The sequence below is a fragment of the Erinaceus europaeus genome, chromosome 22, assembly GCF_950295315.1.
Source record: "Erinaceus europaeus chromosome 22, mEriEur2.1, whole genome shotgun sequence".
NCBI classification, from domain to species: Eukaryota; Metazoa; Chordata; class Mammalia; order Eulipotyphla; family Erinaceidae; genus Erinaceus; species Erinaceus europaeus.
The window spans coordinates 6,451,623-6,474,480 of record NC_080183.1 but is presented as its reverse complement, the minus strand read 5'-3'; the positions used below and the strand labels follow the sequence as shown (position 1 = coordinate 6,474,480).

Genomic DNA, 22,858 nt, shown 5'->3' with positions numbered 1-22,858 from the left:
TGAGCAGGCATGGGCATGTCCTTACCTGCCCCAGGCACCTGTGATTGTCCCAGCAAAAGGGGACCCAGGGGACCCCACGGGCCTCTGTTTAGGTGATCACGGATAAGTCCAGTGGTTCCCATTTCAAGGGACAGGGGGCTTTCTTTTTTTTTTAATTTATTTTTATATTTATTTTATTGATTTATTCCCTTTGTTGCCCTTGTTGTTTTATTGTTGTAGTTATTATTGTTGTTGTCATTGTTGGATAGGACAGAGAGAAATGGAGAGAGGAGGGGAAGACAGAGAGGAGGAGAGAAAGATAGACACCCGCAGACCTGCTTCACCGCCTGTGAAGCGACTCCCCTGCAGGTGGGGAGCCAGGGCTCGAACCGGCATCCTTATGCTGGTCCTTGTGCTTTGCGCCACCTGCGCTTAACCCACTCGCTGTGCTACAGCCCGACTCCCCAACGGGGCTTTCAACTACACCCCCAGAGCACTGCTCTGAGCTACCGCCTCCTCATCCCCTCCCCCCAAGATGTGACTGAAACCAGGGTCTGTGAAGTAGCCACTGAAGAGGGTCCTGGCCATGGCTCCCTTCAGTACCCTGGGCTCATCCTCTGCACCCATGGGGGCTGGGCAGGGGCCCAGTGGCCTGTCCCTGCCCCTGAACTCTCACCGCCTGAAGTTCACTCCGCAGCTGCTGGTTTAAGCCAGCCTTCTCCTCCACCTGGGCCTCGAGCAGCTCAATCCTCTCCTCCTTCCCGGCCAGCGCCGTCTGCAGGGCTGCTTCACTCCTACTCTCCAGAATCCTGTGTTTTCTGGAAAAGATCACGAGGCAGCAATTATGCCTGGCCAGCCCATCCCACCCTCTAGCTCCTGGCCTTCAGCGGCCATGCACCTTCCCCATGAAGCTAGTGCCCACCCCTCTCCCCCCTGCCCCACAGACATGGCTGGACACCTGCAGATGTAATGGGCCGTCTTGAGAGGCCTCGGTGACAGCCTCTCAGAAATGAAGAAACTGAGGTTCAGAAAGGCTAAGCAATGGCCAAGGCCACAGAGCTAAGCAGGTGTGAAGCAGGTGGGCCCAGATTCAAGCCCCCGCCCCCCACCTGCAGTGGGGAAGCTTCGTGAGTGGTGAAGCAGGGCTGCAGGTGTCTCTCAGCCCCCGCACTGCATAAAATAATGAAATTAAGTAGAACAGAGGCCTAGATGCCTTCTTAGTGGACAAGGAGCCTCCTCCCTCCCCTCCCTTGGCATCATCAGAGAGGCTGGGCCAAGCCATGAGCCAGGTAGTTGCCACAGGCCCTTAGTGGAGGTGGAGTCGGATCCGGGTGCGAGCGCCCACCCCAGCCGCCCGGGGAGAGGCTCACGAGTCACTGCTGTTGTCCTCCTGCAGGAGCAGCTCCTTGGAGAGGCCCAGCTTGTCCAGCTCCAGGCCCAGCTTGTCCAGCTCACTACCCAGCTGCTGGCTCCTCAGCTTCTCCTGCACCAGGTCCTGCAAGGACAGGAAGGGAGCCCAGTCAGTGACCCAGACTGGATGAATGACTGTCCCCCAGGTCCAGGCTGCCCAGGGCCTCAGGCTGATCAGGGGGTCTATGGAGGTGGGAGCCATGAACCCTGGGAATGCTCCTTTAAAGGAGAGGGACTGAAGGGCCAGGCAGTGGCACACCTGGTTGAGTGCAACCAAAAAAAATAATAAAAAAAAAAACGCCAGAGGCAAATGAAGACCACCCATGAAGCAAGAAGCTGTTAAATGTCTGTGGCCTTCAGAGCCAGGGCTGTTAGCTCAGCGCTCTAGAGAGTACATACTACAGGTGTGTGCCGCCCTGGGTTCAAGCTCTGGCACCAGAAAGAAGTCACACCCTTCTGTTCATTTCCAAAATGAACTCCTAAGACCATCGACATATTCACGCAGGTTTGCTGGGAAAGATATCCAGTGTCATTTAAGGGGGGGGGGGGACTTGGGGTTAAACTCTTCAGTGGAGCACACACCTAACACGGACGGGTGTGACCCAGCATTCGATCCATATAAAATGACACCACATAGCTGGGTGATGACACCCATTACCACCTGCAAGGACCCAGGTTCAGACCCCCAGCCCCCCCCTGCAGGGGAAGCTTCATGAGCAGAGTCTGTCTCTCTCACTCTCCATCTCTTCCCTCTCAATTTCTGTCCTATCAAATAAAAAATTATAATAATATTTTTTTAATGTCAGGACAGTGGTTCTAGTCTCTCCCTTAGTGAAAAGTAAGCTGAGAGGGTTCAGGAGGTGGCTCAGCTGGTAAACACACACACTTCAGCATGTGCAAGGATCAGGGTTCAAGCCTCTGGTCACCACAAGAGCACTATGCAATGGGGAAACGCCACAAGTGGTGGAGCAGACTGTGTGTTTCCTCTCTCTCTCTCTCTCTCTCTCTCTAACCCTGTCTCTCACTCTCTACCTGTGGTGGGGGAGGGGCAGGGCCAGCTGGGAGTGGTGGAGCCACCTGAGTGTCATGCCTTGGCAAAGTCCTAGGGACAAAACTACATAGATAGATAGAGGAGGAGGTCAGAAACAGCCTAGATGTCCAACAATTACCATTGCATGGCTATAGAGGAAAATGCCTTGCAGCCATCAGAACCTGAAGCTTTGAATGTACTCAGCACATCCAAGGGAGGCTCACTCAGTAAGACTCCAAGCAGTGTCAGGGCAGAAAATAGGCAGTTGAGTAGGGACAGCACAGCGGTTCTACAAAAGACTCTCAAGCCTGAGGCTCTGAGGTCCCGGGCTCAATCCCCAGCACCACCATAAGCACTAAGCAGGGCTCTGCTCTTTCTCTCTGTGTTTCTCTCTCTCTCATATTAAAATAAGATTTTTAGGGAGGGGAAATGGCATAGTGGTTATGCAAAAGACTTTCACGCCTGAGGTTCCGAGGTCCCAGGTTCAATCCCCAGCAACACCAGAAGCCAGAGGTGAGCGGGGACTCTGGTCTTTCTCTCTGCACCTCTCTCATTGAAAATAAAGTAAATAAATAAATATTATAGGTGAATTTTCAAAGAAAAAATAGATATTACATCAAAAAAGGAAGAAACAAAAATGAGCTGCTAAAGTTGTGTCCTCAAACAGGGGGACAAGATGGAGCAAAGCCAGCCTGGGATCCTGGTGGCGTCTGGCTGTGGGACCGTAAAAGGCGAGAGTCCCTGGTCCTTGCCATGGGAGGCCCTGCAGGTGGACAGACTTAGCCCAGGCCCGCTAGGCCCCGGCGGTCACCTCTCTGAGCGTAGTCAGCGTCCTGGTATGCACAGTGACCTGCTTGGTGAGGTCCCTGTTGTCCCTCTCCAGCTCCCTGAGCTTCCCGACTGCGTCCCGACAGCGGGCCAGCTCCTTGTCCAGGGCACGGCTCTCCTTTTCGGCGGCGGCCAACTTGGCGGCACTGTCATCCAGGACGGCATCCTTGAGCTCCAACTGCTGCCAGAGGCGGCGGGTCTCCTTCTCCAGCAGCTTCTTGTCCTTCTCCAGCTGGGCCACATCCTGCTCCAGTGCCCGCTGATCCTGCTGGGCGAGCTCCAGCTGCCGGTGTGCCTGGCGCAGGGCCTCCAACTCTCGACGCACGGCCTGGTGCTCGGCCTCCAGCTCCCGGAGCTCCTGCTCCAGTGCCTGCGCCTTCTGGCCGCCACTGTCCAGGCTCTGCTGCAGCCGCAGGTTCTCGGCATTCACGCTCTGGTAACTGAGCTCCAGGCGCTCTGACTTCTTTCCCAGCGCCTTGAGCCGCTCCACGCCACGCCGCAGCTCCTCCTTCTCGCGCTCCAGCTCCTGGTTCTCCCGCTCCATCTGCGCCAGCTTGGCGCCTGTGAAGCGCAGCGTCTCCACCATGCGCCGCAGCTCCAGGTTCTCCTGGTCCAGCTGTCGGTTGTCACGCTCCAGGCCCTCGAGCTGCAGCGACACATTCTGCAGGGTGTCCAGAGACTTACGCAGCTGCCGGTTCTCCAGTGCCAAGCCTAGGCTCTCACGTTCCAGGGCGTCCGCCTTCTCGGTGGCCGTCTGCAGGGAGCTCACCCTGGCAGCCAGCTGCTCCTTCTCCTGCTCCAGGTTCCGCAGCTCAGCCTCCAACGCCTCGGCCCGCGCTGCCGTCTCCCTCGCCTGCTCCAGCTCCCGCTCCAGCTGGCCGAGCTGGTTGCTCGGCTCTAATGCCGGCTCCATCGCCGGCTCCGTCACTGGTTCCGGGGCCGACTGCTGCTGGGCTTTGCTCTCCTTCTCCAAGTCCCTGGCACCCACCTGCGACCACTCCCGTAGTGCCCACACGGCCTGATTCAGGTGGTCCTTCTCTTGCTCCAGGTCCTTGATCTGCGGGAAACACAGCAGGGACGTGTGTCAGACATCAGGGTCCAGACTTGGGTCTTGAGGCTCCGGAGACCCCCAAAGAAGCCCTCTCTCCTAGGGGCCTGATCTGCTCTCAAGGTGAAAGGGTGGGCACAGCAACTGTCCTTAGCTGTTTCACATCTAGAATCATAGCCACCAGGATGCTCTGGGAACTCACACTCAGTCCGTCTCTCCCTCCTGCTTTCTCCTGGCCCCTTTTATTTCTTTTACTTATTTATTTTTTTCTTAATGTCATCTCAAGCACAGAACCCAGAACTTCACAGCCCTGGTCTGATTTCTCATTCTTCACCTTTTGAGGACTAAGGAGAGACGCCAGCCTTGATGCCCAGGCTTAAAGCAGGAGCTGTAGCACCCAGTACCCATGAGGATGCTCTCCCCCAGCCTCTATCCCTCAACACCTCGTGCCTGGGGTCACCACCACCAGCCCTGTGTCTCACAGAGTATAAGCTACCTCTATAGCAGGGCAGGGCCCCTGTCTGTCTTGCCACGGTGGGGAGGGTCAGTCTGTCTGTAGCACCTATCCAGCTCTCCTCCCTCCCTCCTCCCCACCCCCCAGGCCAGTGATGCTCACTCAAGTTCCCTGACCCAATGGCCCCTGTCCCTGAAGCAACAGGAGCAGCTGAGACAGGTCTCTGGGGCCCTGGGCTCCTGGAGGGGGGGGTGCCCACCTGCCGGGCCCGGTCGGCCTTCAGAGTCTCCATGTCGCCCTGTAGCTGCTCCTTCTCTCGGATGAGTTCCTCGCTCAGTGTCTCCAGGTCCTGGGTGCTCTGCTTCTCCCGCTCCAGCTGGCTCTGCAGCTTCTCAATCTGGGGGGTGTGGGGGAGGTCAGGGTGGGGTCTCCTGGGCCCCTGCCATGACTTCTGTCCAGGAAACTTGCTCACTCTGAGGGGCTCCCATCTCCACCAGGAACTCTCAGCCCACGGCAGTCGGCGCCCCAGGAGGTACAGCAACAGAGCATCACGTGCAGGCCCTGAGCTCCCTCCACAGCCAGTGATGTTCCGGTTTTCTCTATTACAAGACTGACTCTCTCTCTCTATCTCTCTCTCTCTCTCTCTTGCCCTTTTTTTTAAATATTCATTCATTCCCTTTTGTTGCCCTTGTTGTTTTGTTGTTGTACTTATTTGTGTTATTATTGATGTCGTCGTTGTTGGATAGGACAGAGAGAAGTGGAGAGAGGAAGGGAAGACAGAGAGTGGGAGAGAAAGACAGACACCTGCAGACCTGCTTCACCACCTGTGAAGCCCAGGGGCTCGAACTGGGATCCTTACGCCAGCCCTTGTGCTTTGCGCCACCTGCGCTTAGCCCGCTGTGCCACCGCCCGGCTCCCGTGCCCTCTATTCTTAAGCAGAGCACTGCTTCTCTGACTTAAGGCGGTGCAGGTCATTTCCTTTATGCTTTTTTTTTTCTTTTGCCTCCAGGGATATCGCTAGAGCTCAGTGCCTGCACTACAAATTCACTGCTCCCGGAGGCCATTTTTTCCCTTCTGTTGCCCTTGTTGTTTATTGTTGGTGGTGGTGGTATAATCATTACTATCACTGTTGTTGGACAGGACAGAGAGAAATCAATAGAGGAGGGAAAGACAGAGAAGGGGAGAGAAAGATAGACACCTGAAGACCTGCTTCACCACTTGTGAAGTGACTCCCCTGCAGTCGGGGAGCCGGGGGCTCGAACCAGGATCCTTTCGCTGGTCCTTGCGTTTCATGCCCTGTGTGCTTAACTCACTACGCTACCTACGCTTTTTATTTTAATGCAACATCAGGGAGTGAACCCAGTGCCTCCAGGACACATGATACCAAGAAGCTTCCTGAGGCTTTTTTTTCCATAATTTTTTGGGGGGGAGGCAGAGGGAGCCAGACAGAGAAGCCTGATACCCCAGCACTGCTCCACCATCCATGGAGCTCCCTCAGTGCTCCTCATGTTGCTGGCATCTGGTGCCAGGGCTCACACCCAGGGCCTCGGGCTATGCAGCTTGTCTCAGTGCAGTGTTCTGGCCCCTCCCCACACTCCCTACTGAAGGGAGAGCCGCAGCCCCAGCCTCCGTGGGTGGGACTGGAGGTGTGGGCAGGGCTACCTTCTTGCTGAGCTGCTGGTTCTCCTTCCGTAGCTCCTCGCAGCGGAGGCCGCTCTCCTCCTGCGCCAGTGCCGCATCACGAAGGCCCTGGATGGTGCTCTGCAGGCTCTGGTTCTCCTTCTCCAGTTTCAGGATGCGGCTGGAGGCACATTCGTTCAGCTCAAACACGAAGGACTTCCTGGACGCTGGGACACAGAGGCAGGTCAGACGCGGGTTCCACGGGCCCTGTGTCCCTGGTCAGAGGGGCCTGGAGGAGCTCCCCGAGTCTGCAGGCCGGCTCAGCCCAGAGCCCCAAGAAAAAGCAGAGGACAGTGCAGGCCTGCAAGTCCGTATCACCTGCCAGGCCACTGAATGGGGAGTCTTCTTTTTCTTTCTTTTTTTTTTAAATTTTATTAATTTTTTTAAATTTTTTTTATTTATTCCCTTTTGTTGCCCTTGTTGTTTTATTGTTGTAGTTATTATTGTTGTAGTCGTTGTTGGATAGGACAGAGAGAAATGGAGAGAGGAGGGGAAGACAGAGGGGGAGAGAAAGACAGACACCTGCAGACCTGCTTCACCGCCTGTGAAGCGACTCCCCTGCAGGTGGGGAGCCAGGGTTCGAACCGGGATCCTTATGCCGGTCCTTGTGCTTTGCGCCACCTGCGCTTAACCCGCTGCACTACAGCCCGACTCCCCTTCTTTTTCTTTTTTTAATTAAATTTTTTTAACTTTAATGAGCAAGAAACACAGAAAGAGACCAGTTCACTGCTCAACTCTGGCTTATGGTGGTGAGCCTCAGGCATGAAAGACCTCTGAAGAACCATTATGCTGTCTGCCTAGCCCTGGGGTGTTTTTTTCTGCCGGTTTCTGGGAAGCAGGGGCATCGGGCACAGCTGATGAATTCTGCCTGCGATGGGCAAGGAGAGGCCTGGAGGGCACCGTGCCCAGCACATACCACCCATGGAAATGGCTCTCTGCACAGAAATCTTCTATTTTAAAAAAAAATTGTTTATCTATTCCCTTTTGTTGCCCGTGTTGTTTTAGAAACATTTATTTTAAAAATATTTTTATTTGATAGAGACAGAGAGAAATTGATAGGGAAAAAGGATCAAGAAATGTAAAGAGACACCTGCAGCACTGCTTCACTTCTTGTGAAGCTTCCCCCATGCAGGTGTGGGGAGTGGAGACTTGAACCTGGGACCTTGCACAACGTAGCACGTGTGCTCTACCAGGTGCGCCACCACCTAGACCCCAGAGACCCTTATTATTGTTACTGCTATTTCCTGAACCAGATCTTGCCCAGACATGAGTTCACCACTTCCAGGCCAACTTTTCCACTCCAGGAGCATCTCTCATGGCGTACCCAACTGAGCCATGCCCTTGGCTTCCTGCCCATCACAAGGTCTCCAGGCAACCTGCAGTATTCTTCGCCGCCTCCAGGTGGCAGCAGCCCTCCACGGTGGACCTGGAACACCCAGAGCTGGGAATTCCCCAGGAACCCACCCTGCACGGAATTCCAGCAAAGGCCACAGAGAACTAACTCAAGCCACTGGCTGTGGGCTCCCAGCAGCTGAGACCTCAGAGAAGAGACCCAGTGCTCCCACCTCCCCTTCAACCCAGGCATCTGGGGCTGCTGATTATGAATGGTAAAGTCTACCTAAGCCCACTGGAACATCCATCTCTCTCTCTCTCTCTCTCTCTCTCTCTCTCTCTCTCTCGGCACTGACTGGGTCATCGGGTACACAGCACTATTTATGGACACAGGAACTGGCCCATTGTCTGCCGGCTGCAGGGGCTTCCTGCTCAAGCTAAGAGCTACCCCCCACCAGCCCCCCACCTCCTCTGGGTGCTCAAAACAGATGGGGAGGCAGGTGGGGGCAGGAGAGTCAGCCATTCTACTGCCCACTTCAGCAAATGAATGGAAGAATGAATATATATATATATATATATATATATATATAGAGAGAGAGAGAGAGAGAGAGAGAGAGAGACAGACAGACACTGCCTGGCCCTCTGAAGGGAGGATTTAAAAATAAATAAATAAATAAATAAGGAGTCAGGCGGTAGCATAGCAGGTTAAGCGCAGGTGGCACAAAGCAAAGGACTGGTATAAGGATCCCGGTTCAAGCCCCCAGCTCCCCACCTGCAGGGGAATTGCTTCACAAGCGGTAAAGCATGTCTGCAGGTGTCTATCTTTCTCTCCCCCTCTCTGTCTTCCTCTCTCCATTTCTCTCTGTCCTATCTAACAACAATGACATCAATAACAACAACAATAACTACAACAATTTTAAAAAGCGCAAATAAATAAATAAATAAATAAAGTCAAGAGAGGCCAGGTGGTGGTGCACCCAGTTGAAAAGCACACATCACCATGCACAAGGACCTGGGTTCAAGTCCCTGGCCCCCACCTGTAGGAGGGAAACTTTATGAGCAGTGAAGTAGTCCTGCAGGTATCAGTGTCTCTCTCCCCCCCATCGCCCCTTCCATTTCAGCATCTGTCTCCATCCAATAATTAAATAATTTTAACGTACCAAAATAAATAATAAAGCACCACAGGGGAGGTGCTATGGCATCAAGGGAAACTCCAGAGCCTGGTGGTCGTGGTCTCTCTCTCCCTCTCCCTTTCCCAATCTGTCTCTCAGGGTGGAAAAGTCAGCCCAGGAGGTAGCAAAATCACACATCCACAAGATAAAAGAAGGGAGAGGAGGTGAAGTAAGGCCCTGGGTGCATCACAGAGGGAACCAGGGCCACTGGGGTGTTCCCTGCCACCCAGGGGATTCTCAGGCAGAGGGGCCTATGTGGTGCTGGCTGACGGCCACTGCAGGGCCTGCATCCACGTGGGAACGTGCCACTCACCATCCGACAGGTCTGCATTCTTGGACAGCTGCTCCAGCTCCCAACCCAGGTGCGCAGACTCATTCATGCTCTGCTTCTGTGCCATTTCCAGCACCATGTTCTCCTCCAGCAGTTCCTCAATCCGCTTCTTATCTGTGTCCCGGTCCTGAGGCATGAGAGGGAAGGGGGGACTGGAGGCATGGCGGGTTGGGGGGGGGGGTGGAGGAGGAAAAGGAGGAAGAGGACCAGGAGATGGAAGAGGGGGAGGATCAAGAGGAGGAAGAAGAGGAAGAGAAGGAAGAAGAGGAGAAGCAGGAGTAGGAGCAGGAAGAAACCCGTCTGTGCACCTGCTGACATCCGGTAGAGAAGATGGACAGACAGACAGCCACCTCCACCCCATGAGAGGTGACGCAGGGAGACCCGAGGCCTCCAGGGGCCATGTCAGGACCCTACAGTGGGCGCTGCAGGGGTTCGGGGGCATGAAAGGTTGTCAGCAGAGCCTGGCTCGTGGCTCACATATGCGCTGCAGGGACCCTTCTCACAGAAGCTGCGCAGGGGCGCCCACCCCACGGTGGAGCAGCACATCCTGTCTGTCCAGGTGGTGGGCGCTCAGTGGTGGCCCACACAAACATGCCCCCACTGAGTGAGTGACCCTCCAGGGCCCCTGAGCTGAGTGAGTGACCCTCCAGGCCTCCCTGAGCTGAGTGAGTGACCCTCCAGGCCCTACCAGCTCCAGGTCACGCAGTTTGGATCTCAGCTGCAGGTTCTCCTTGTCCAGCTCGTGCACCCTGTCCCCACGGGCCCGCGCGGCCACCAGCTGCTCCTCCAGCATGGCCTTGGTCTCGATCAGGATGATGTTGTCTTCTCTCAGTTCCTGTGGCAGAGATGGAGGGGGGAGGAAAGAGGGAGAGAGAATTAGATGAGGGGTGAGGGCCTGCTCTGGCTGTGGCTCTGGCTCCCCTTCTGCCCAGTGTCACCTTGTCACTAAGGCCAAGCCCCCTGGATGTTCTCCCCTAAAGCAGGAAAGCAATTCGCCAGCAGAAGGACCAGGGAGGGGCTGTCTGCGGCAGGGAGGGGCGGCAAAGTGTCTCCACCCTGATGGACTCAAGGGCCCAGCACACTTGCCAGCAGATATGGGAGCTCATGGAGTCCTCTTCCCCAGATGAGAATGGGGGGGCTGGGCTGGGCTGGGCTGGGAGGTGCTCAGCCTGCAGAGTGCACACCTTGCCAGATGGGAGGTCCTGGGTTCCAGCCCCTGGCACCACATGGGAGCACCATGGAGGCACCAGGACAGCTCCATGAATGGTGAAAAAAGAGAGCACATGGTGGCCTGGTGCACCTGGCTGAGCACACGCATAGCCACGTGTGTGGACCTGGGTTTGAGCTCCTGCTCCCCATCTGCACTAAGGAAGCTGTACGAGTGGTGAAGCAGTGCTGCAGGTGTCTCTCTTTCTTTCCCTACTGCTATCTTTCCTAATACAAATAAATAAATAAATAAGGAAAAAGACCACCAGGAATGATTGACTCGTGTGCAGTCACAGTCTAGTGAAAACCCTGGTGGCAATAATAACAACATGCTTCCAGAACTCTCTGCCGCATATCCTGCCCTCTGGGCAAGGATCCCTGAACCCAGGCACCAGGGAGCTGGATGACTATTTGCCAAGAGAGAGCCAGTGCCACTCTGTGCTCTTATGTCTCCCCAAACATCAAGACACCCACTCCAGCCTCCCTTCCTTGCTATTTCAACCCCCATGTGAACCAGACAGGAGCCACACAGAAACTTCCAGAAGCTGAACGGCAGGATGTAGAGATCTGTACTGTGTTTTCCTCAAAAGAATGAGGCCAGCCCTCACCCTGAAACCTGGCCTGTGATCTCTGCTCTGGTCCAGCAGCGAAGCCAGCAGATTCTTTATCACCGAGGCTGCGTTCAGAGCCTGTGTGACTCAGGATTTGGGCCTGGTGGCTGCAGTGGCCATGAACCCAGGGCCAACCTGAGGACTTCCCTCTGGCCGCACCCATGCTCACCTTGCTCTGACACAGCACCTAGACATCATTAAAATTTCTGGGGTAACAGACACACCCCAGGAATTGGGGAGCACATGGGTCCTGAGCATGGGCCAGGTCAAGACCCAGGAGGGGGCCTAGGGTGAGGGGCACAACACCAGACCCCTACCTGTGCTCCGCCCTAAGAAGCCTCCTGCCTGCGAGAAGGGGCTCTGGGGTTACCCCCTGACCCTGAACAGGCCTACGTCCAGGTCTCACCTGGCAAGTTAACACCCCAAACCCCCACCTGCTCCCCGGGGTTCGATGTGGAAGATACTCAGACTTGAAGGAAATAATCATTATCAGGGCTGCAGAGAAGGCATCATGGTGATGCAAAGACTCCAGGGCCCCATGGTCAATCCTCCGCACCACCATCAGCAAGAGCTAAGCAGGGCTCTGAGGTGTGTGTGTGTGTGTGTGTGTGTGTGTGTGTGTGTGTGTGTGTGTGTCTATCTGTCTGTGTGTGTGTGTGTGTGTTTCTATGTCTTATTTGAAATAAAATAAAATTTAAAAATATTTTTTAAAGATATCAAAAATAACAATATGGCTGGGGACACAGCATAATAGTTATGCCTGAGGTTCTGAGGTCCTACGTTCAATCCCCAGCCCCACAATAAGCCATCGCTGAGCAGTATGCTGGCAAAATAAATAAACAAAAAGTCCAAGCCGGGGCAGGGGCAGGGCAGGGCCCTGGTGGGCTCACCTCCATGCGCGCCCGGTAGAAGTCCACGTCGTGCAGCTTCTCACGGCAGCGCACCAGCTCCATCTCCAGGCGCTCCTCACGGGCCGCCTTCTCCCGCAGTGCGTCCAGCTCATCACGGTAGGCCCGGGCAGAGCGTGCGTCCGCCGCCAACTGGCTGTTCTAGGGGGGCAGAGGCAGGGCCAGTTGGGGGGCAGAGCAGGCCAGGACCCCCAGTCATGGCCACCCCTGAGGCTTGGAAGACACCCACCACTGTTGTGTCCCCTAGACTCCAGCTTCAGGTCCCAGAGAGCCCCACAGACACCCCAAAACGCAGCAGGCTCCCCCTCACCTCCTGCTTGACCTTCTGCAGCTCCAGCACCAGCTGGTCCACCTCGTGCCTCGTGTCCACCAGCTGCTCCGTCTTCTCCTCCCTGGGGGAGCCAGGGACCAGAAAGGGGGTTCAGGAGGAAGGAGGAGGGTGCCTGGTGGTTAGAGCGCCTGACTCTCAAGTATAAGGGCCCCGAGTTCAATCCCTGGTAATAGCAAGTGCCAGGGTGATGCTCCGGTTCTCGCCCTCTCTCGTTAATAAATAAATTGGGAGTCGCGTGGTAAAGCAGTGGGTTAAGTGCACATGGCACAAAGCGTGAGGACTGGCGTAAGGATCCCAGTTCGAGCCCAAGGCTCCCCACCTGCAAGGGGGTTGTTTCACAGGCGGTGGAGCAGGTCTGCAGGTGTCTTTCTCTTCCCCTCTGCCTTCCCCTCCTCTCTCCATTTCTCTCTGTCCTATACAACAATAACAACATCAATAAAAACAGTAATAACTACAACAATAAAAAAGCAAGGGCAGCAAAAGGGAAATAAATCTTTAATAATAATAATAATAGTAACAGGAGCCAGGTGGTGGCACACCAGGTAGAATGCACATATTACCATACACAAGGACCCAGGTTCAAGCCCCTAGCCTCCACCTGCAAGGGGAAACTTCACAAGCAGTGAAGTAGGTCTACAGGTGTCTTTCTCTCTCCCTCTCTGGCTCCTCCTTTCAATTTCTCTCTATCCTGAAAAATAAGAAAATAACAAAGAATAAAAGGAAGAAATGGCCACTGGGAGTGGTAGATTTATCATGCAGACACTAAGCCCCAGCGATAACGTGGGTGGTTATAAGGAAAAGGAAGGGAAAGGAAAGAAATAGAAAGGTAAGGCCCACTTACTCTACTAAGTAGTCAAGTTTCTAAATTCTCTAATAACTGATACTATTTATTTACTTATTTTTAATTTTTTATATTTATTTTCCCTTTTGTCGCCCTTGTTTTTCATTGTTGTTGTAATTATTATTGTTGTTGTTACTGATGTCGTCGTCGTTGTTGGATAGGACAGAGAGAAACAGAGAGAAGAGGGAAAGACAGAGAGGGGGAGAGAAAGACAGACACCTGCAGACCTGCTTCACCACCTGTGAAGCGACTCCCCTGCAGGTGGGGAGGCAGGGACTCGAACCGGGATCCTTTCGCCAGTCCTTGCACTTTGCACCATGTGTGCTTAACCTGCTGTGCTACCACCTGGCTCACTTTTTAATTTTTTTAAGCATTGAATTCTTTTTTATATTTATTTACTTACTTACTTATTTATATTCCCTTTTGTTGCCCTTGTTGTTTTATTGTTGTAGTTATTATTCTTGTTATTGATGTCGGCATTCTTGGATATGACAGAAATGGAGAGAGGAAGAGCAAGATAGACACCTGCATACCTGCTTCACCACCTGTGAAAAGTCCCCCCTTGCAGGTGGGGGGCCAGGGGCTCAAACCGGGATCCTTCCGTCAGCCCTTGCGCTTTGTGCCACGTGCGCTTATCCCGCTGCACTACCACCCAACTCCCCCTTTTTTAATTTTTTAAAACATTTTTATATTTATTTATTCCCTTTTGTTGCCCTTGTTGTTTTACTGTTGTAGTTATTGTTGTTGTTATTGGTGTCATCGTTGTTGGATAGGACAGAGAGAAATGGAGAGAGGAGGGTAAGACAGAGGGGGGAGAGAAAGACAGACACCTGCAGACCTACTTCACCACTTGTGAAGCAAGTCCCCTGCAGGTGGGGAGCCGGGGGCTCGAACCGGGATCCTTGCGGCGGTTTTTGGCGCTTTGCGCCATGTGTGCTTAACCCGCTGTGCTACCGCCCGACTCCTGATACTATTTATTTTTAAAAGCCACAGTGGGGATCAGGCAGTAGCATGCTTATTAAATCGTACATGTTACCATGTGCGAGGACCCAGGTTCAAGTCCCAGGACCCCACAAGCAAAGAAGCAGGTGTGTAGGAGTTCCCCTCTTTCTCTCTCCCTTTCTCTGTCTCTCTCTCTCGCTCTGTCTCCCAGCCCCCAATTTCTCTCTGTCCTGTCAAGTAAAAGAAAAAAAAGGATGCATTAGACCTCCAGAAATATAAAAAAATGAGAAGGGAGCTGGGCTTGCCAGCAAGGAGGAAACTAGGGGATATCACTGCAGACAGGACTGGAGATGTTCCCATTCCCAGCTCTCCTCTGCAGCGATCAACATCGGCCTCACACCACCGCCGCCAGACTCGGGGCTCCCCTCCAAGGTGTTGGGGGGCAGGGGGACCCAGATACAGCACCACAGCCTGCTGTCCAGGAGGATGTCTGCCCACTGGTGAGAGGGCAGGATGACACCCCCCACGGCAGCAGGAGAAACTGGTGCAGGGAAGTGGTTCCTCCTGTGGATGCGGGGCACTCACAGCTCCTGGCGGGCACGACGCAGGCGGGCCTTGCTGTCTGCCAACTCCACAGCCATGTGCTGCTTGTCCTCACTCGACAGGCTGCTGGTAGGGCTGGGTGTGGACTCGGCACTCGACGCCCCAAGGGGACTGGGCGGCTGCTGTGCCTGCAGGTAGTCCCGCTCCTGGGTCAGGTCCATGATCAGCTGCAGGGGCAGAGGGAGGGGCGCGGCAGGTCTCAGAGGCAGGGGCCGCCTGAGGGAAAGGGGACAGCCAGGAGGGAGGCAGGAGAGAGGCCGTGTGTGTGTTAGAGAGCAAGGAGATACTTGGGGCAGAAACGCTTGGCTTGAGCAAGAGTGGCTTTCCCTGATCCCACAGCCCAAGGAGGCTGCAGTGGCGCCTGCAGACGCACCTCCGTGCACTCATCCCGCTCGTCGATGAGCCTGCGCAGGTGAAACACCATGTTCCTCGACAGGGTCTCCAGTTCCTCCGGGGCCACGTCGGGGAGCTCCAGCCACTGCAGGTCAAACACATTCTCCTGGTTGTGGGTCACCTGTGCGGGACAGGGGACAGGTGGCCTGACTGAAAATATTTACAACGAGGACAGGAGACTGTCCACCCGTAGAGTGCCTGCCTCGGGGTATGTGCAACCCTGGCTTCAATCCCCAGCACCACATGAGAGGATCATGGCAGCACAGGGGAGCACCAGGGATGGAGAAGCAGTGCTCAAGTGCTTCCTGTGCGCTCAGGGTCCCCCCAGGAGGTGAGAAATGCAGGCCCACAGGCAGCATCTGTCTTGCAGCCCAGCTTCCAGAGAAACCACCTTCCCAGTTGACACAACTTCCAAGTTCCAAGGAGGGGACTCTCCGCTGTGCAGTGCCCTGAGCCTGCCCAGGAGCTGGTTCCTACCCTGTCACTGACAGAAGCAGACCCCCACCCCATACAGATGAGCCACTCAGCGCACTGGCACATGCCAGAACCCATCTCCCATCAGATGTCAGCAACGAGGATATGTGACAGCCCTTCTTCAAACCCCCTTCCTGCCCATATTAGGCAAAGAAGCAGCAGCTTGATGAGAAGCTTGCCGTTTTGTGATTTTTATTTCCACCCTGCTTTATATAGCTCACAGAGGTCTGCCTCTCCCAATAGAATCCAGGTGTCTGCAAATTCCAAAGTGGCAGAATCACTCCCTCCCGGGGTAGGGTATTCCCGGGGGCCCCTGACCCCTTGCCCCGGCCTAGGCACCCTACCTCCTGGATGTGGGCCACGATCCCAGCCTGGGTCTCGATGTCCAGCTGTTTAATCCGCTCAATAAACTCCTCCTTCCTCTCACACTATGGGGGGGGAGGGACACACAAGGGTATGAATCACCCCAGACCCACTAGCCCTGCACACAGCCTCATGGGAAGCTGCCCTACCCACCCACCCAGGTCCTAGTTTCGTTTATTTTTGCCTCCAGGGTTATCACTGGGGCTCAGTGCCTGCACTACGAATCCACTACTCCTGGAGGCAATTTTTTGCCCCATTTTTATTGCCCTTATTATTGTTACTGTTGTTGTTGCTGCTGCTGGGTAGGACAGAGAGAAATTGAGAGAGGAGGGGAAGACAAAGGGGGAAAGATAGACACCTGCAGATCTGCTTCACAACTTGTGAAGCGACTCCGCCCTGCAGGGGGGGAGGGAGTGCCTCAAGCCGGGATCCCTACTCCGGTCTGTGTTGCGCCATGTATGCTTAACCCACTGCACTACCTCCCAGCTCCCCCACTTTCTCTTTAAAACCATGGACGCTCCTGTCTGCCCTTTCCTGGGACATCTCTCAAAGAGGCAGAGACCACTCCCGTCAGAATCCCCCAGAGGCCCGCTATCTATGTATCTATATATCTATTTACTTATTTAATTTTTTTTGCCATCAGGGTTATTGCTGGGGTTCAGTGCCTGCAATACAACTGCATGCTCCCAGAAGTTTTTATTTCTTTATTGATGAATGATCAGAGACAGAGAGGGGAGAGACAAGCAGACACCTGCAATCCTGCTTCACCGCTCCTGAAGCTGCCCCTTCAGGCGGGGATGAGGTTTTGAACATGCGCTCCACCGGGGGTGCTGCTGTCTAGCCCAGAGCAGAGGCCTGGAGACAGATAGCTCACGCAGGACAACGCACCCTTTGCCATGAGCGAAGACCTGGGTGGACGCCCCCAGCACTGAATGAAAATGAGAGACGCTCCGTACTCAGTGGAGCACTGCTGTGTCTCTCTCTCTCTCATATCTAAAATTGAAAGGAAATGAGGATCTGCTGTGGAACTGAGCAGGCACAAAGCCTGGTAACAATTTTTTTAAAAAGGCCCATCTGGACAGGCAGTGGCACCTCTGGCTGAGCATACACATTACACTGTGCAAGGCCCTGGGTTCAAGTCCCCGGTCCCCATCTGTAAGGGGAAGTTTCATGAGTGGTGAAGCAGGTCTTCAGGTATCTCTTTCCTTCTCCCTCTCTATTTATCCTTCCTCTCTCAATTTATCTCTATATCTATCCAATAAGTAAATAGTATCTTTAAAATAAATGATAAATAAAATTCCCCTTTAAAATAATGCCTATGCCAGACTGAAAATGCAGGCTGTGGGACACCCCGTTTTGTTTTTTAGGTTTTTTTTTTGTTTGTTTTTTGCTGACCCTCACTCTAGATGCCCCCATGTTAAGGACACTGTGCAAGTGGCCCCTGGCCCCAGAGAGCCCCCAGCTGCCCCCTGTGATGGGGCACACGTGACTCCCCCAGCCAGAGGCTGTCGGTGATGGGGCTCAAGGTCCCCACAGCCCAGGGATGCTACACCTCACAGCGACCCGAGGTACCCAGCCTACCTGGACGGCGCAGCCCAACACCAGCAGCAGAACCTTCTTGATCTCCTCCATGCTCTTGCCTGCAAGTAACAAATAACAAAAGGTCACCAAGGACTCAGTCTTCTGGGGGCATCAGAGAGCCCCAAAACAACACTCTGTCCAGTGAGGCCCAAGTGCATGCAATGCCATCTGCTTCCTTTCCATTTTACGTTTATGTATTTATTTTGCCTCCGAGGTTACTGCTGGGGCACGGTGCCAGGACTGCGAACCCACCACTCCCAGAAGCCTTTTTTCCTTTATTTATTTATTTTCTTTTTTATTAGACAGGATAGAGAAATTGAAAGGGGACTGGGAGATAGAGGAGAGACGGGGGGGGCAGGTGGTGGTACACCTGGTTAAATGCACACATGACAGTGCACAAAGACCGGGGTTCAAGCCCCTGGCCCCCACATATAGGGGGAAAGCTTTATGAGTGGTGAAACAGGGCTGCAGGTGTCTGTCTCTTTCCCTCTCTATCTTCCCCTCCCTTCTGAATTTCTGTCTCTATTCAATAATAAATAATAATTTTTTTAAAGAGAGACAGAGAGACAGACCTACAGACCTGCTTTACCAGTTGTGAAGCTTCCTCTGTGCAGATGGAGAGTGGGGGTTCAAACCTGGGTCCTTGCTAAACTAGGTGTATCACTGCCTGGCCCCTCTCATTTTTTTTAAAGACTCATTTATTTATTAAGAGAAAGAAAGAAAGTCACCTCTCGCATGAGGCAGTGAACTTGGGATTCAAGGCCCTGGGCCTGCACATCCAGGGCTCTAACTCGCTCCCCAAAATAGGCCTCATATTTATTTATTTATTTATTTATTTAGATAGATAGATAGAGACTGAGAGGGAAGAGGAGATAGAGAAGGAAAGAAAAGAGACACCTGAAGTCCTGCTTCACAACTCATGAAGCTTTCCCCCTGCAGGTGGGGACCAGGGGCTTGAACCTGGGTCCTTTTGCACAATAGCGTGCGCTCTAACGGGTGCACCGCCAGTGTCTTGTGGATGTGCGTTCAGAGTGATAGAAGAAGGCTGGGCAGAAAGCAGCTGAGGTTTCTGTTTCTGTAGCGAGTAAGTCGCAGCGCCCAGCAGAAGAGGGTCGGACCCATCAAGCCCTCTCCACATCCACCCCCCAGTTTTGGGGGGAACCCCAGAACAGCCTGAGACATGGGTTGAGTCAGAAAGACCTTCCATTACCAGCTGCCTCTGGGAATCTCAGCAGAGTCTCGGCCCTACTCTCACTTTCTTGTACAGAGTGAGTGCTGGGTCAGGCGGCAGAGTCCTGCTGAAGCTTCCAGAGGGAAAGGCTTGGTCTCAGGAAGCACAGGGCTGCAGACGGGATGACAGAGCCAGACAGTAAGCCCACCAGCCTCTAGAAGTGGAGGCTGATGACTTCCCAAGCTCACGGTGTCAGCAGATGCCACAGCACCTCTCTGTGTTACTGTGACTCAGGAAGAACCCAGGGCCTCGTACACGTGACACCACAGGCCTCAATTTTGTCATTTATTATTTAAGAGAGCGAGAGAGAGCAGAGAAAGCCAGTGAAATAGCTCACTTGGATACTGCGCTGCATCGCCATGTGCACGACCCAGGTTCAAGCCCAGCCCCCACTACTCTGAAGGAAGCTTCTGTGCTGTGATCTCTTATATGAAAAAGTCAGCCCCAGAGCTGGGAGAGAGAAAGAGAGACAGACAGACAGAGGCAAAGAGGAGAGACTCCATACAACTAACTCCATCATCCAGAGCCCCCCCCCACCCCCGCTGTGTGTGGTGCTCTATAAGGAGCCAGGGCTTGAACCCAGGACATTATGTACAGCAAGCAAATCACTCTTCCTTTCTTTTCCTTTTTCATTCTTTTATCTTTTTCTTTTCATGAGAGCACTGCTCAGCTCTGGTTTATGAATTAAACACCTGCAGATCTTTTTCTTTATTGATTTCTTCCCTCCTGTGTAAAGCTCCTAACTTTTTGGCAAATGCAAACATCAACTTCAGAGCCGCAGGCGGGAAAGTTTTTTTTGCAGAATCATTATGCTTTCTCCCCGCCCACACAACACTTGTTTTTTAATCCACTGCTCCTGGCTGCCTTTTTTATTTTTCCTTTTATCTGATAAGGCAGAGAGCAATTGAGAGGGAAGTGAGAGAATAGAAAGAGAGAAAGACAGAGAAACCCCTGCAACATTGCTTCCTCCCTGTAGGTGGGGCCCCAGGGCTCAAACCCAGGTCTTAGCAAATGCTAATGTGTGCATTCACCACCTGCACTCCCTTTTTTTTTTTGGGGGGGGGGGTTTTGCCACCAGGATTATCCCTGGGGCTCGGTGCCTGCATTATGAATCTACTGCTCCTGGTAGCCACCAGGATTATCCCTGGGGCTCGGTGCCTGCATTATGAATCTACTGCTCCTGGTAGCCATTCCCCCCCCCCTTTTTTTATTAGACAGAACAGAGGGAAATTGAGATGGAAGGAGACAGAGAAGAAGAAAGACACCCACAGCACTACTCCACCACTGGAGAAGTTTCCCCTGCAGGAGGGGCCTGGGGGCTTGAACCTGGGTCTTTACACACTGTAATAAAAGCACTTATTGGGGAGTCGGGCGGTAGCGCAGCGGGTTAAGCGCAGGTGGCGCAAAGCACAAGGACCGGCGGAAGGATCCCGGTTCAAGCTCCAACTCCCCACCTGCAGGGGAGTCGCTTCACAGGCGGTGAAGCAGGTCTGCAGGTGTCTATCTTTCTCTCCCCCCTCTGTCTCCCCCTCCTCTCTCCATTTCTCTGTCCTATCCAACAACAATGACATCAATAATAACTACAACAATAAAACAACAAGGACAACAAAAGGGAATAAATAAATATAAAATTTTTTTTTAAAAAAAAGAGCACTTATTACACCAGGTACACCACCACCTGGCTCCCTACCTCCATTTTTCACTCATTCAACAAACATTTATTCAGAGTGAACTCTGGCCTCAGCAGGGTCCCCTGAGCCAGAGCCCCTCAAGCCCGTGTCTCCACTACCCAAGCCCCCTCCCTCCCAACAGGAGCAGAAGAAGCCTCTCCCCAACGCCATGTGACACAGGACAAAGTGACACACACATCGAGCCCCTGGAGTAGCTCCCACCACCCCTGAGGATGCCTGGCCACCACCTCACTGCAGGAGCTGAAGCTCAGGAAAAGGAGAGCCCCCCACCCCCACCCCATCTGTACTGGCTGGGGGGGGGGGGAGTCCTCAGGCAGGAGGGTACCTCCACACCAGCAGTTGCAAAACTCCAAGCCCAGAAATTCTGGCTGAACCTTTGACAAGCAGTAACTCGTCCCTCCTCCTCCCCAGCCGGAAGCAGAGTGGGATCCTGCGGGCAGCCATGGGCAGCATCTGTGTGTCCACCACCGCAGGCGGCGTCTCTGTGTACAGCCATCACCAGGGCAAGCACCAAACACAGCCTGGTCTCCAGGCAGGGGCGTAGCTGTTCTCTTGCTCACCAAGCTCTGCATGTTCCTGGCTAACCATGAGCTGGCCCAGCACCCCTCCCCGGGAACCCAGACGAAGAGGCTTCAGGGACACCGACGCCCCCAGGACCCCACTCCATCCCCCAGCACACGGAAGCCAGGCAGCAGGCTGGAGACCAGGCCATTTGGAAGAGCATCTAGCCCAGGAGGTAGCACAGTGGATAAAACATTGGGCTCTCAAGCACAAAGTCCCAAGTTCAATCCCTGGCAGCATATGTGCCAGAGTGATGCTCTGCTTCTCTTTCTCTACCTCCTATTTACCTAATAAACAAATAAATGAAGAAACCCTTTAAGAGAAAGAGAGAAAGTGAGCATCCAGGGTGCCCTGAGAAGGTTCACTCTTTCTTTTTGTTAACAAATAAACCTTTGAAAAACAGAGTCAGTGTCTGGGCGCTTCTCTACAGCTTCTCCCTCAGGGCTGAAACAGGAACTGTTCAGGGGCCGAGCAGTGGTGAACCCAGTACAGTACATGTGTAAAGACCTGGGTTCAAACCCTGGTCCCCATCTGCAGGGGGACACTTCATGAGCAGTGAAGCAGGGCTGCAGGTGTCTCTTTTTCTCCCTCTCTATCTCCCATTTCCCTCTCAATTTCTTTCTCTGTGCAAAATAAATAAATTTAAAATAGATTTATATTTAAAAAAATATTTCAGAAAGGGTGAGTGTCTGGGTGCTTCTCTGAAACAAGAATTGCCCATGGAGTTAAAGACCTGCAGGTTTTTTTCTTTATTGATTTCTTCCCTCTTGTGTAAAGCTCCTAACTTTTTGGCAGTAGCACAGTGGGTTAAGTGTAGGTGATGCAAAGTGCAAGAACCAGCGTAAGGATCCCAGTTTGAGCCCCCTGCTCTCCACCTGCAGGTGAAGCAGGTCTGCAGGTGTCTGTCTGTCTCTGTCTTCCCCTCCTCTCTCCATTTCTCTCTGTCTTATCCAACAACATCAATGATAACTACAACAATAAAACAACAAGGGCGGGGGGTCAGGCGGTAGCGCAGTGGGTTAAGCACACGTGGCGCAAAGCGCCAAAGACCGGCACAAGTATCCCGGTTCGAGCCCCCGGCTCCCCAACTGCAGGGGAGTCGCTTCACAAGCAGTGAAGCAGGTCTGCAGGTGTCTGTCTTTCCTTCCCCCTCTCTGTCTTCTCCTCCTCTCTCCATTTCTCTCTGTCCTACCCAACAACGACGACATCAACTACAGCAATAAAACAAGGGCAACACAAGGGAATAAATAAATAAATAAATAAATAAATAAATAAATAAATGGAGGAGATGATGGTGGTGGAGGAGGAGGAGGGGGAGAAGCAGCAGTAGCAGCCTAGTGGAAGTGGAAGTGTGCAGGCATGAAGCCCCTGCGATAATCGTGGAAACAGAATAAAATAAAGAACATCGGTCCCATGCTGACCTGTGAGCCAGGGTCAAACCAAATGCAAAACACTCAGCAAGAGAACAAGGACTTGGGGCCAGGCTGGGGCAGACGCAGAGAAGGGAGCCCCGTGCTCTCTCTGGACCGAGAGAGGTCCAGCAGAGGAGGACAGCCTCTGGCACACAACCACCATCACCACCTCCCGTCCCCCCAGCACTGTGCTAGGGCACCTCCTTTCCAGCTCAGAGAAGGGCAGGTGCTGGGCTGGACCACTTGTGAGCCTGGGGAGAGAGGGGCCAGGGTTCCTGGAGCATTTGCTCCAAACACACAAAAATTACCCCAAAGCATAGAAGTCATAAATGGAGGGGCAGTGTGAGGAAAGGCCCCCGGCCTCCACTTCAGGCCGTCAGCCCAGGGAATGGAGAAGCAGCCAGCTCTGTTTGTTACAAATGAGCTCAAAGGCTTCATGCCTCTAT

The 22,858-nt window shown here is 53.5% G+C and overlaps 1 protein-coding gene across 8 annotated transcripts in view; it reads right to left on the bottom strand.

Annotated features, from left to right (window-relative positions):
- Nucleotides 1-22,858, bottom strand: part of CCDC88C (coiled-coil domain containing 88C) — a 494,884-nt gene that overhangs the window by 420,708 nt on the left and 51,318 nt on the right. For 5 of the 8 annotated variants that reach the window (XR_009547242.1, XM_060181205.1, XM_060181206.1 and 2 more), the window contains 13 exons: nucleotides 17,518-17,576; nucleotides 15,918-16,001; nucleotides 15,080-15,220; nucleotides 14,689-14,873; nucleotides 12,300-12,381; nucleotides 11,972-12,130; nucleotides 9,953-10,099; nucleotides 9,247-9,391; nucleotides 6,412-6,596; nucleotides 5,009-5,146; nucleotides 3,231-4,304; nucleotides 1,350-1,474; nucleotides 656-797 (listed from right to left, as the gene is read on the bottom strand). Coding sequence is in view for 7 of the 8 variants with exons in the window: in XM_060181205.1 (XP_060037188.1) it covers nucleotides 656-797; nucleotides 1,350-1,474; nucleotides 3,231-4,304; nucleotides 5,009-5,146; nucleotides 6,412-6,596; nucleotides 9,247-9,391; nucleotides 9,953-10,099; nucleotides 11,972-12,130; nucleotides 12,300-12,381; nucleotides 14,689-14,873; nucleotides 15,080-15,220; nucleotides 15,918-16,001; nucleotides 17,518-17,576 (2,666 nt within the window). In the remaining variant the exon portion in view is untranslated. Of the gene's footprint in view, nucleotides 1-655; nucleotides 798-1,349; nucleotides 1,475-3,230; nucleotides 4,305-5,008; nucleotides 5,147-6,411; nucleotides 6,597-9,246; nucleotides 9,392-9,952; nucleotides 10,100-11,971; nucleotides 12,131-12,299; nucleotides 12,382-14,688; nucleotides 14,874-15,079; nucleotides 15,221-15,917; nucleotides 16,002-17,517; nucleotides 17,577-20,813; nucleotides 20,899-22,858 lie in introns of those variants that run through there. The other 3 variants (XM_060181202.1, XM_060181203.1, XM_060181201.1) reach the window with 3 other exon arrangements.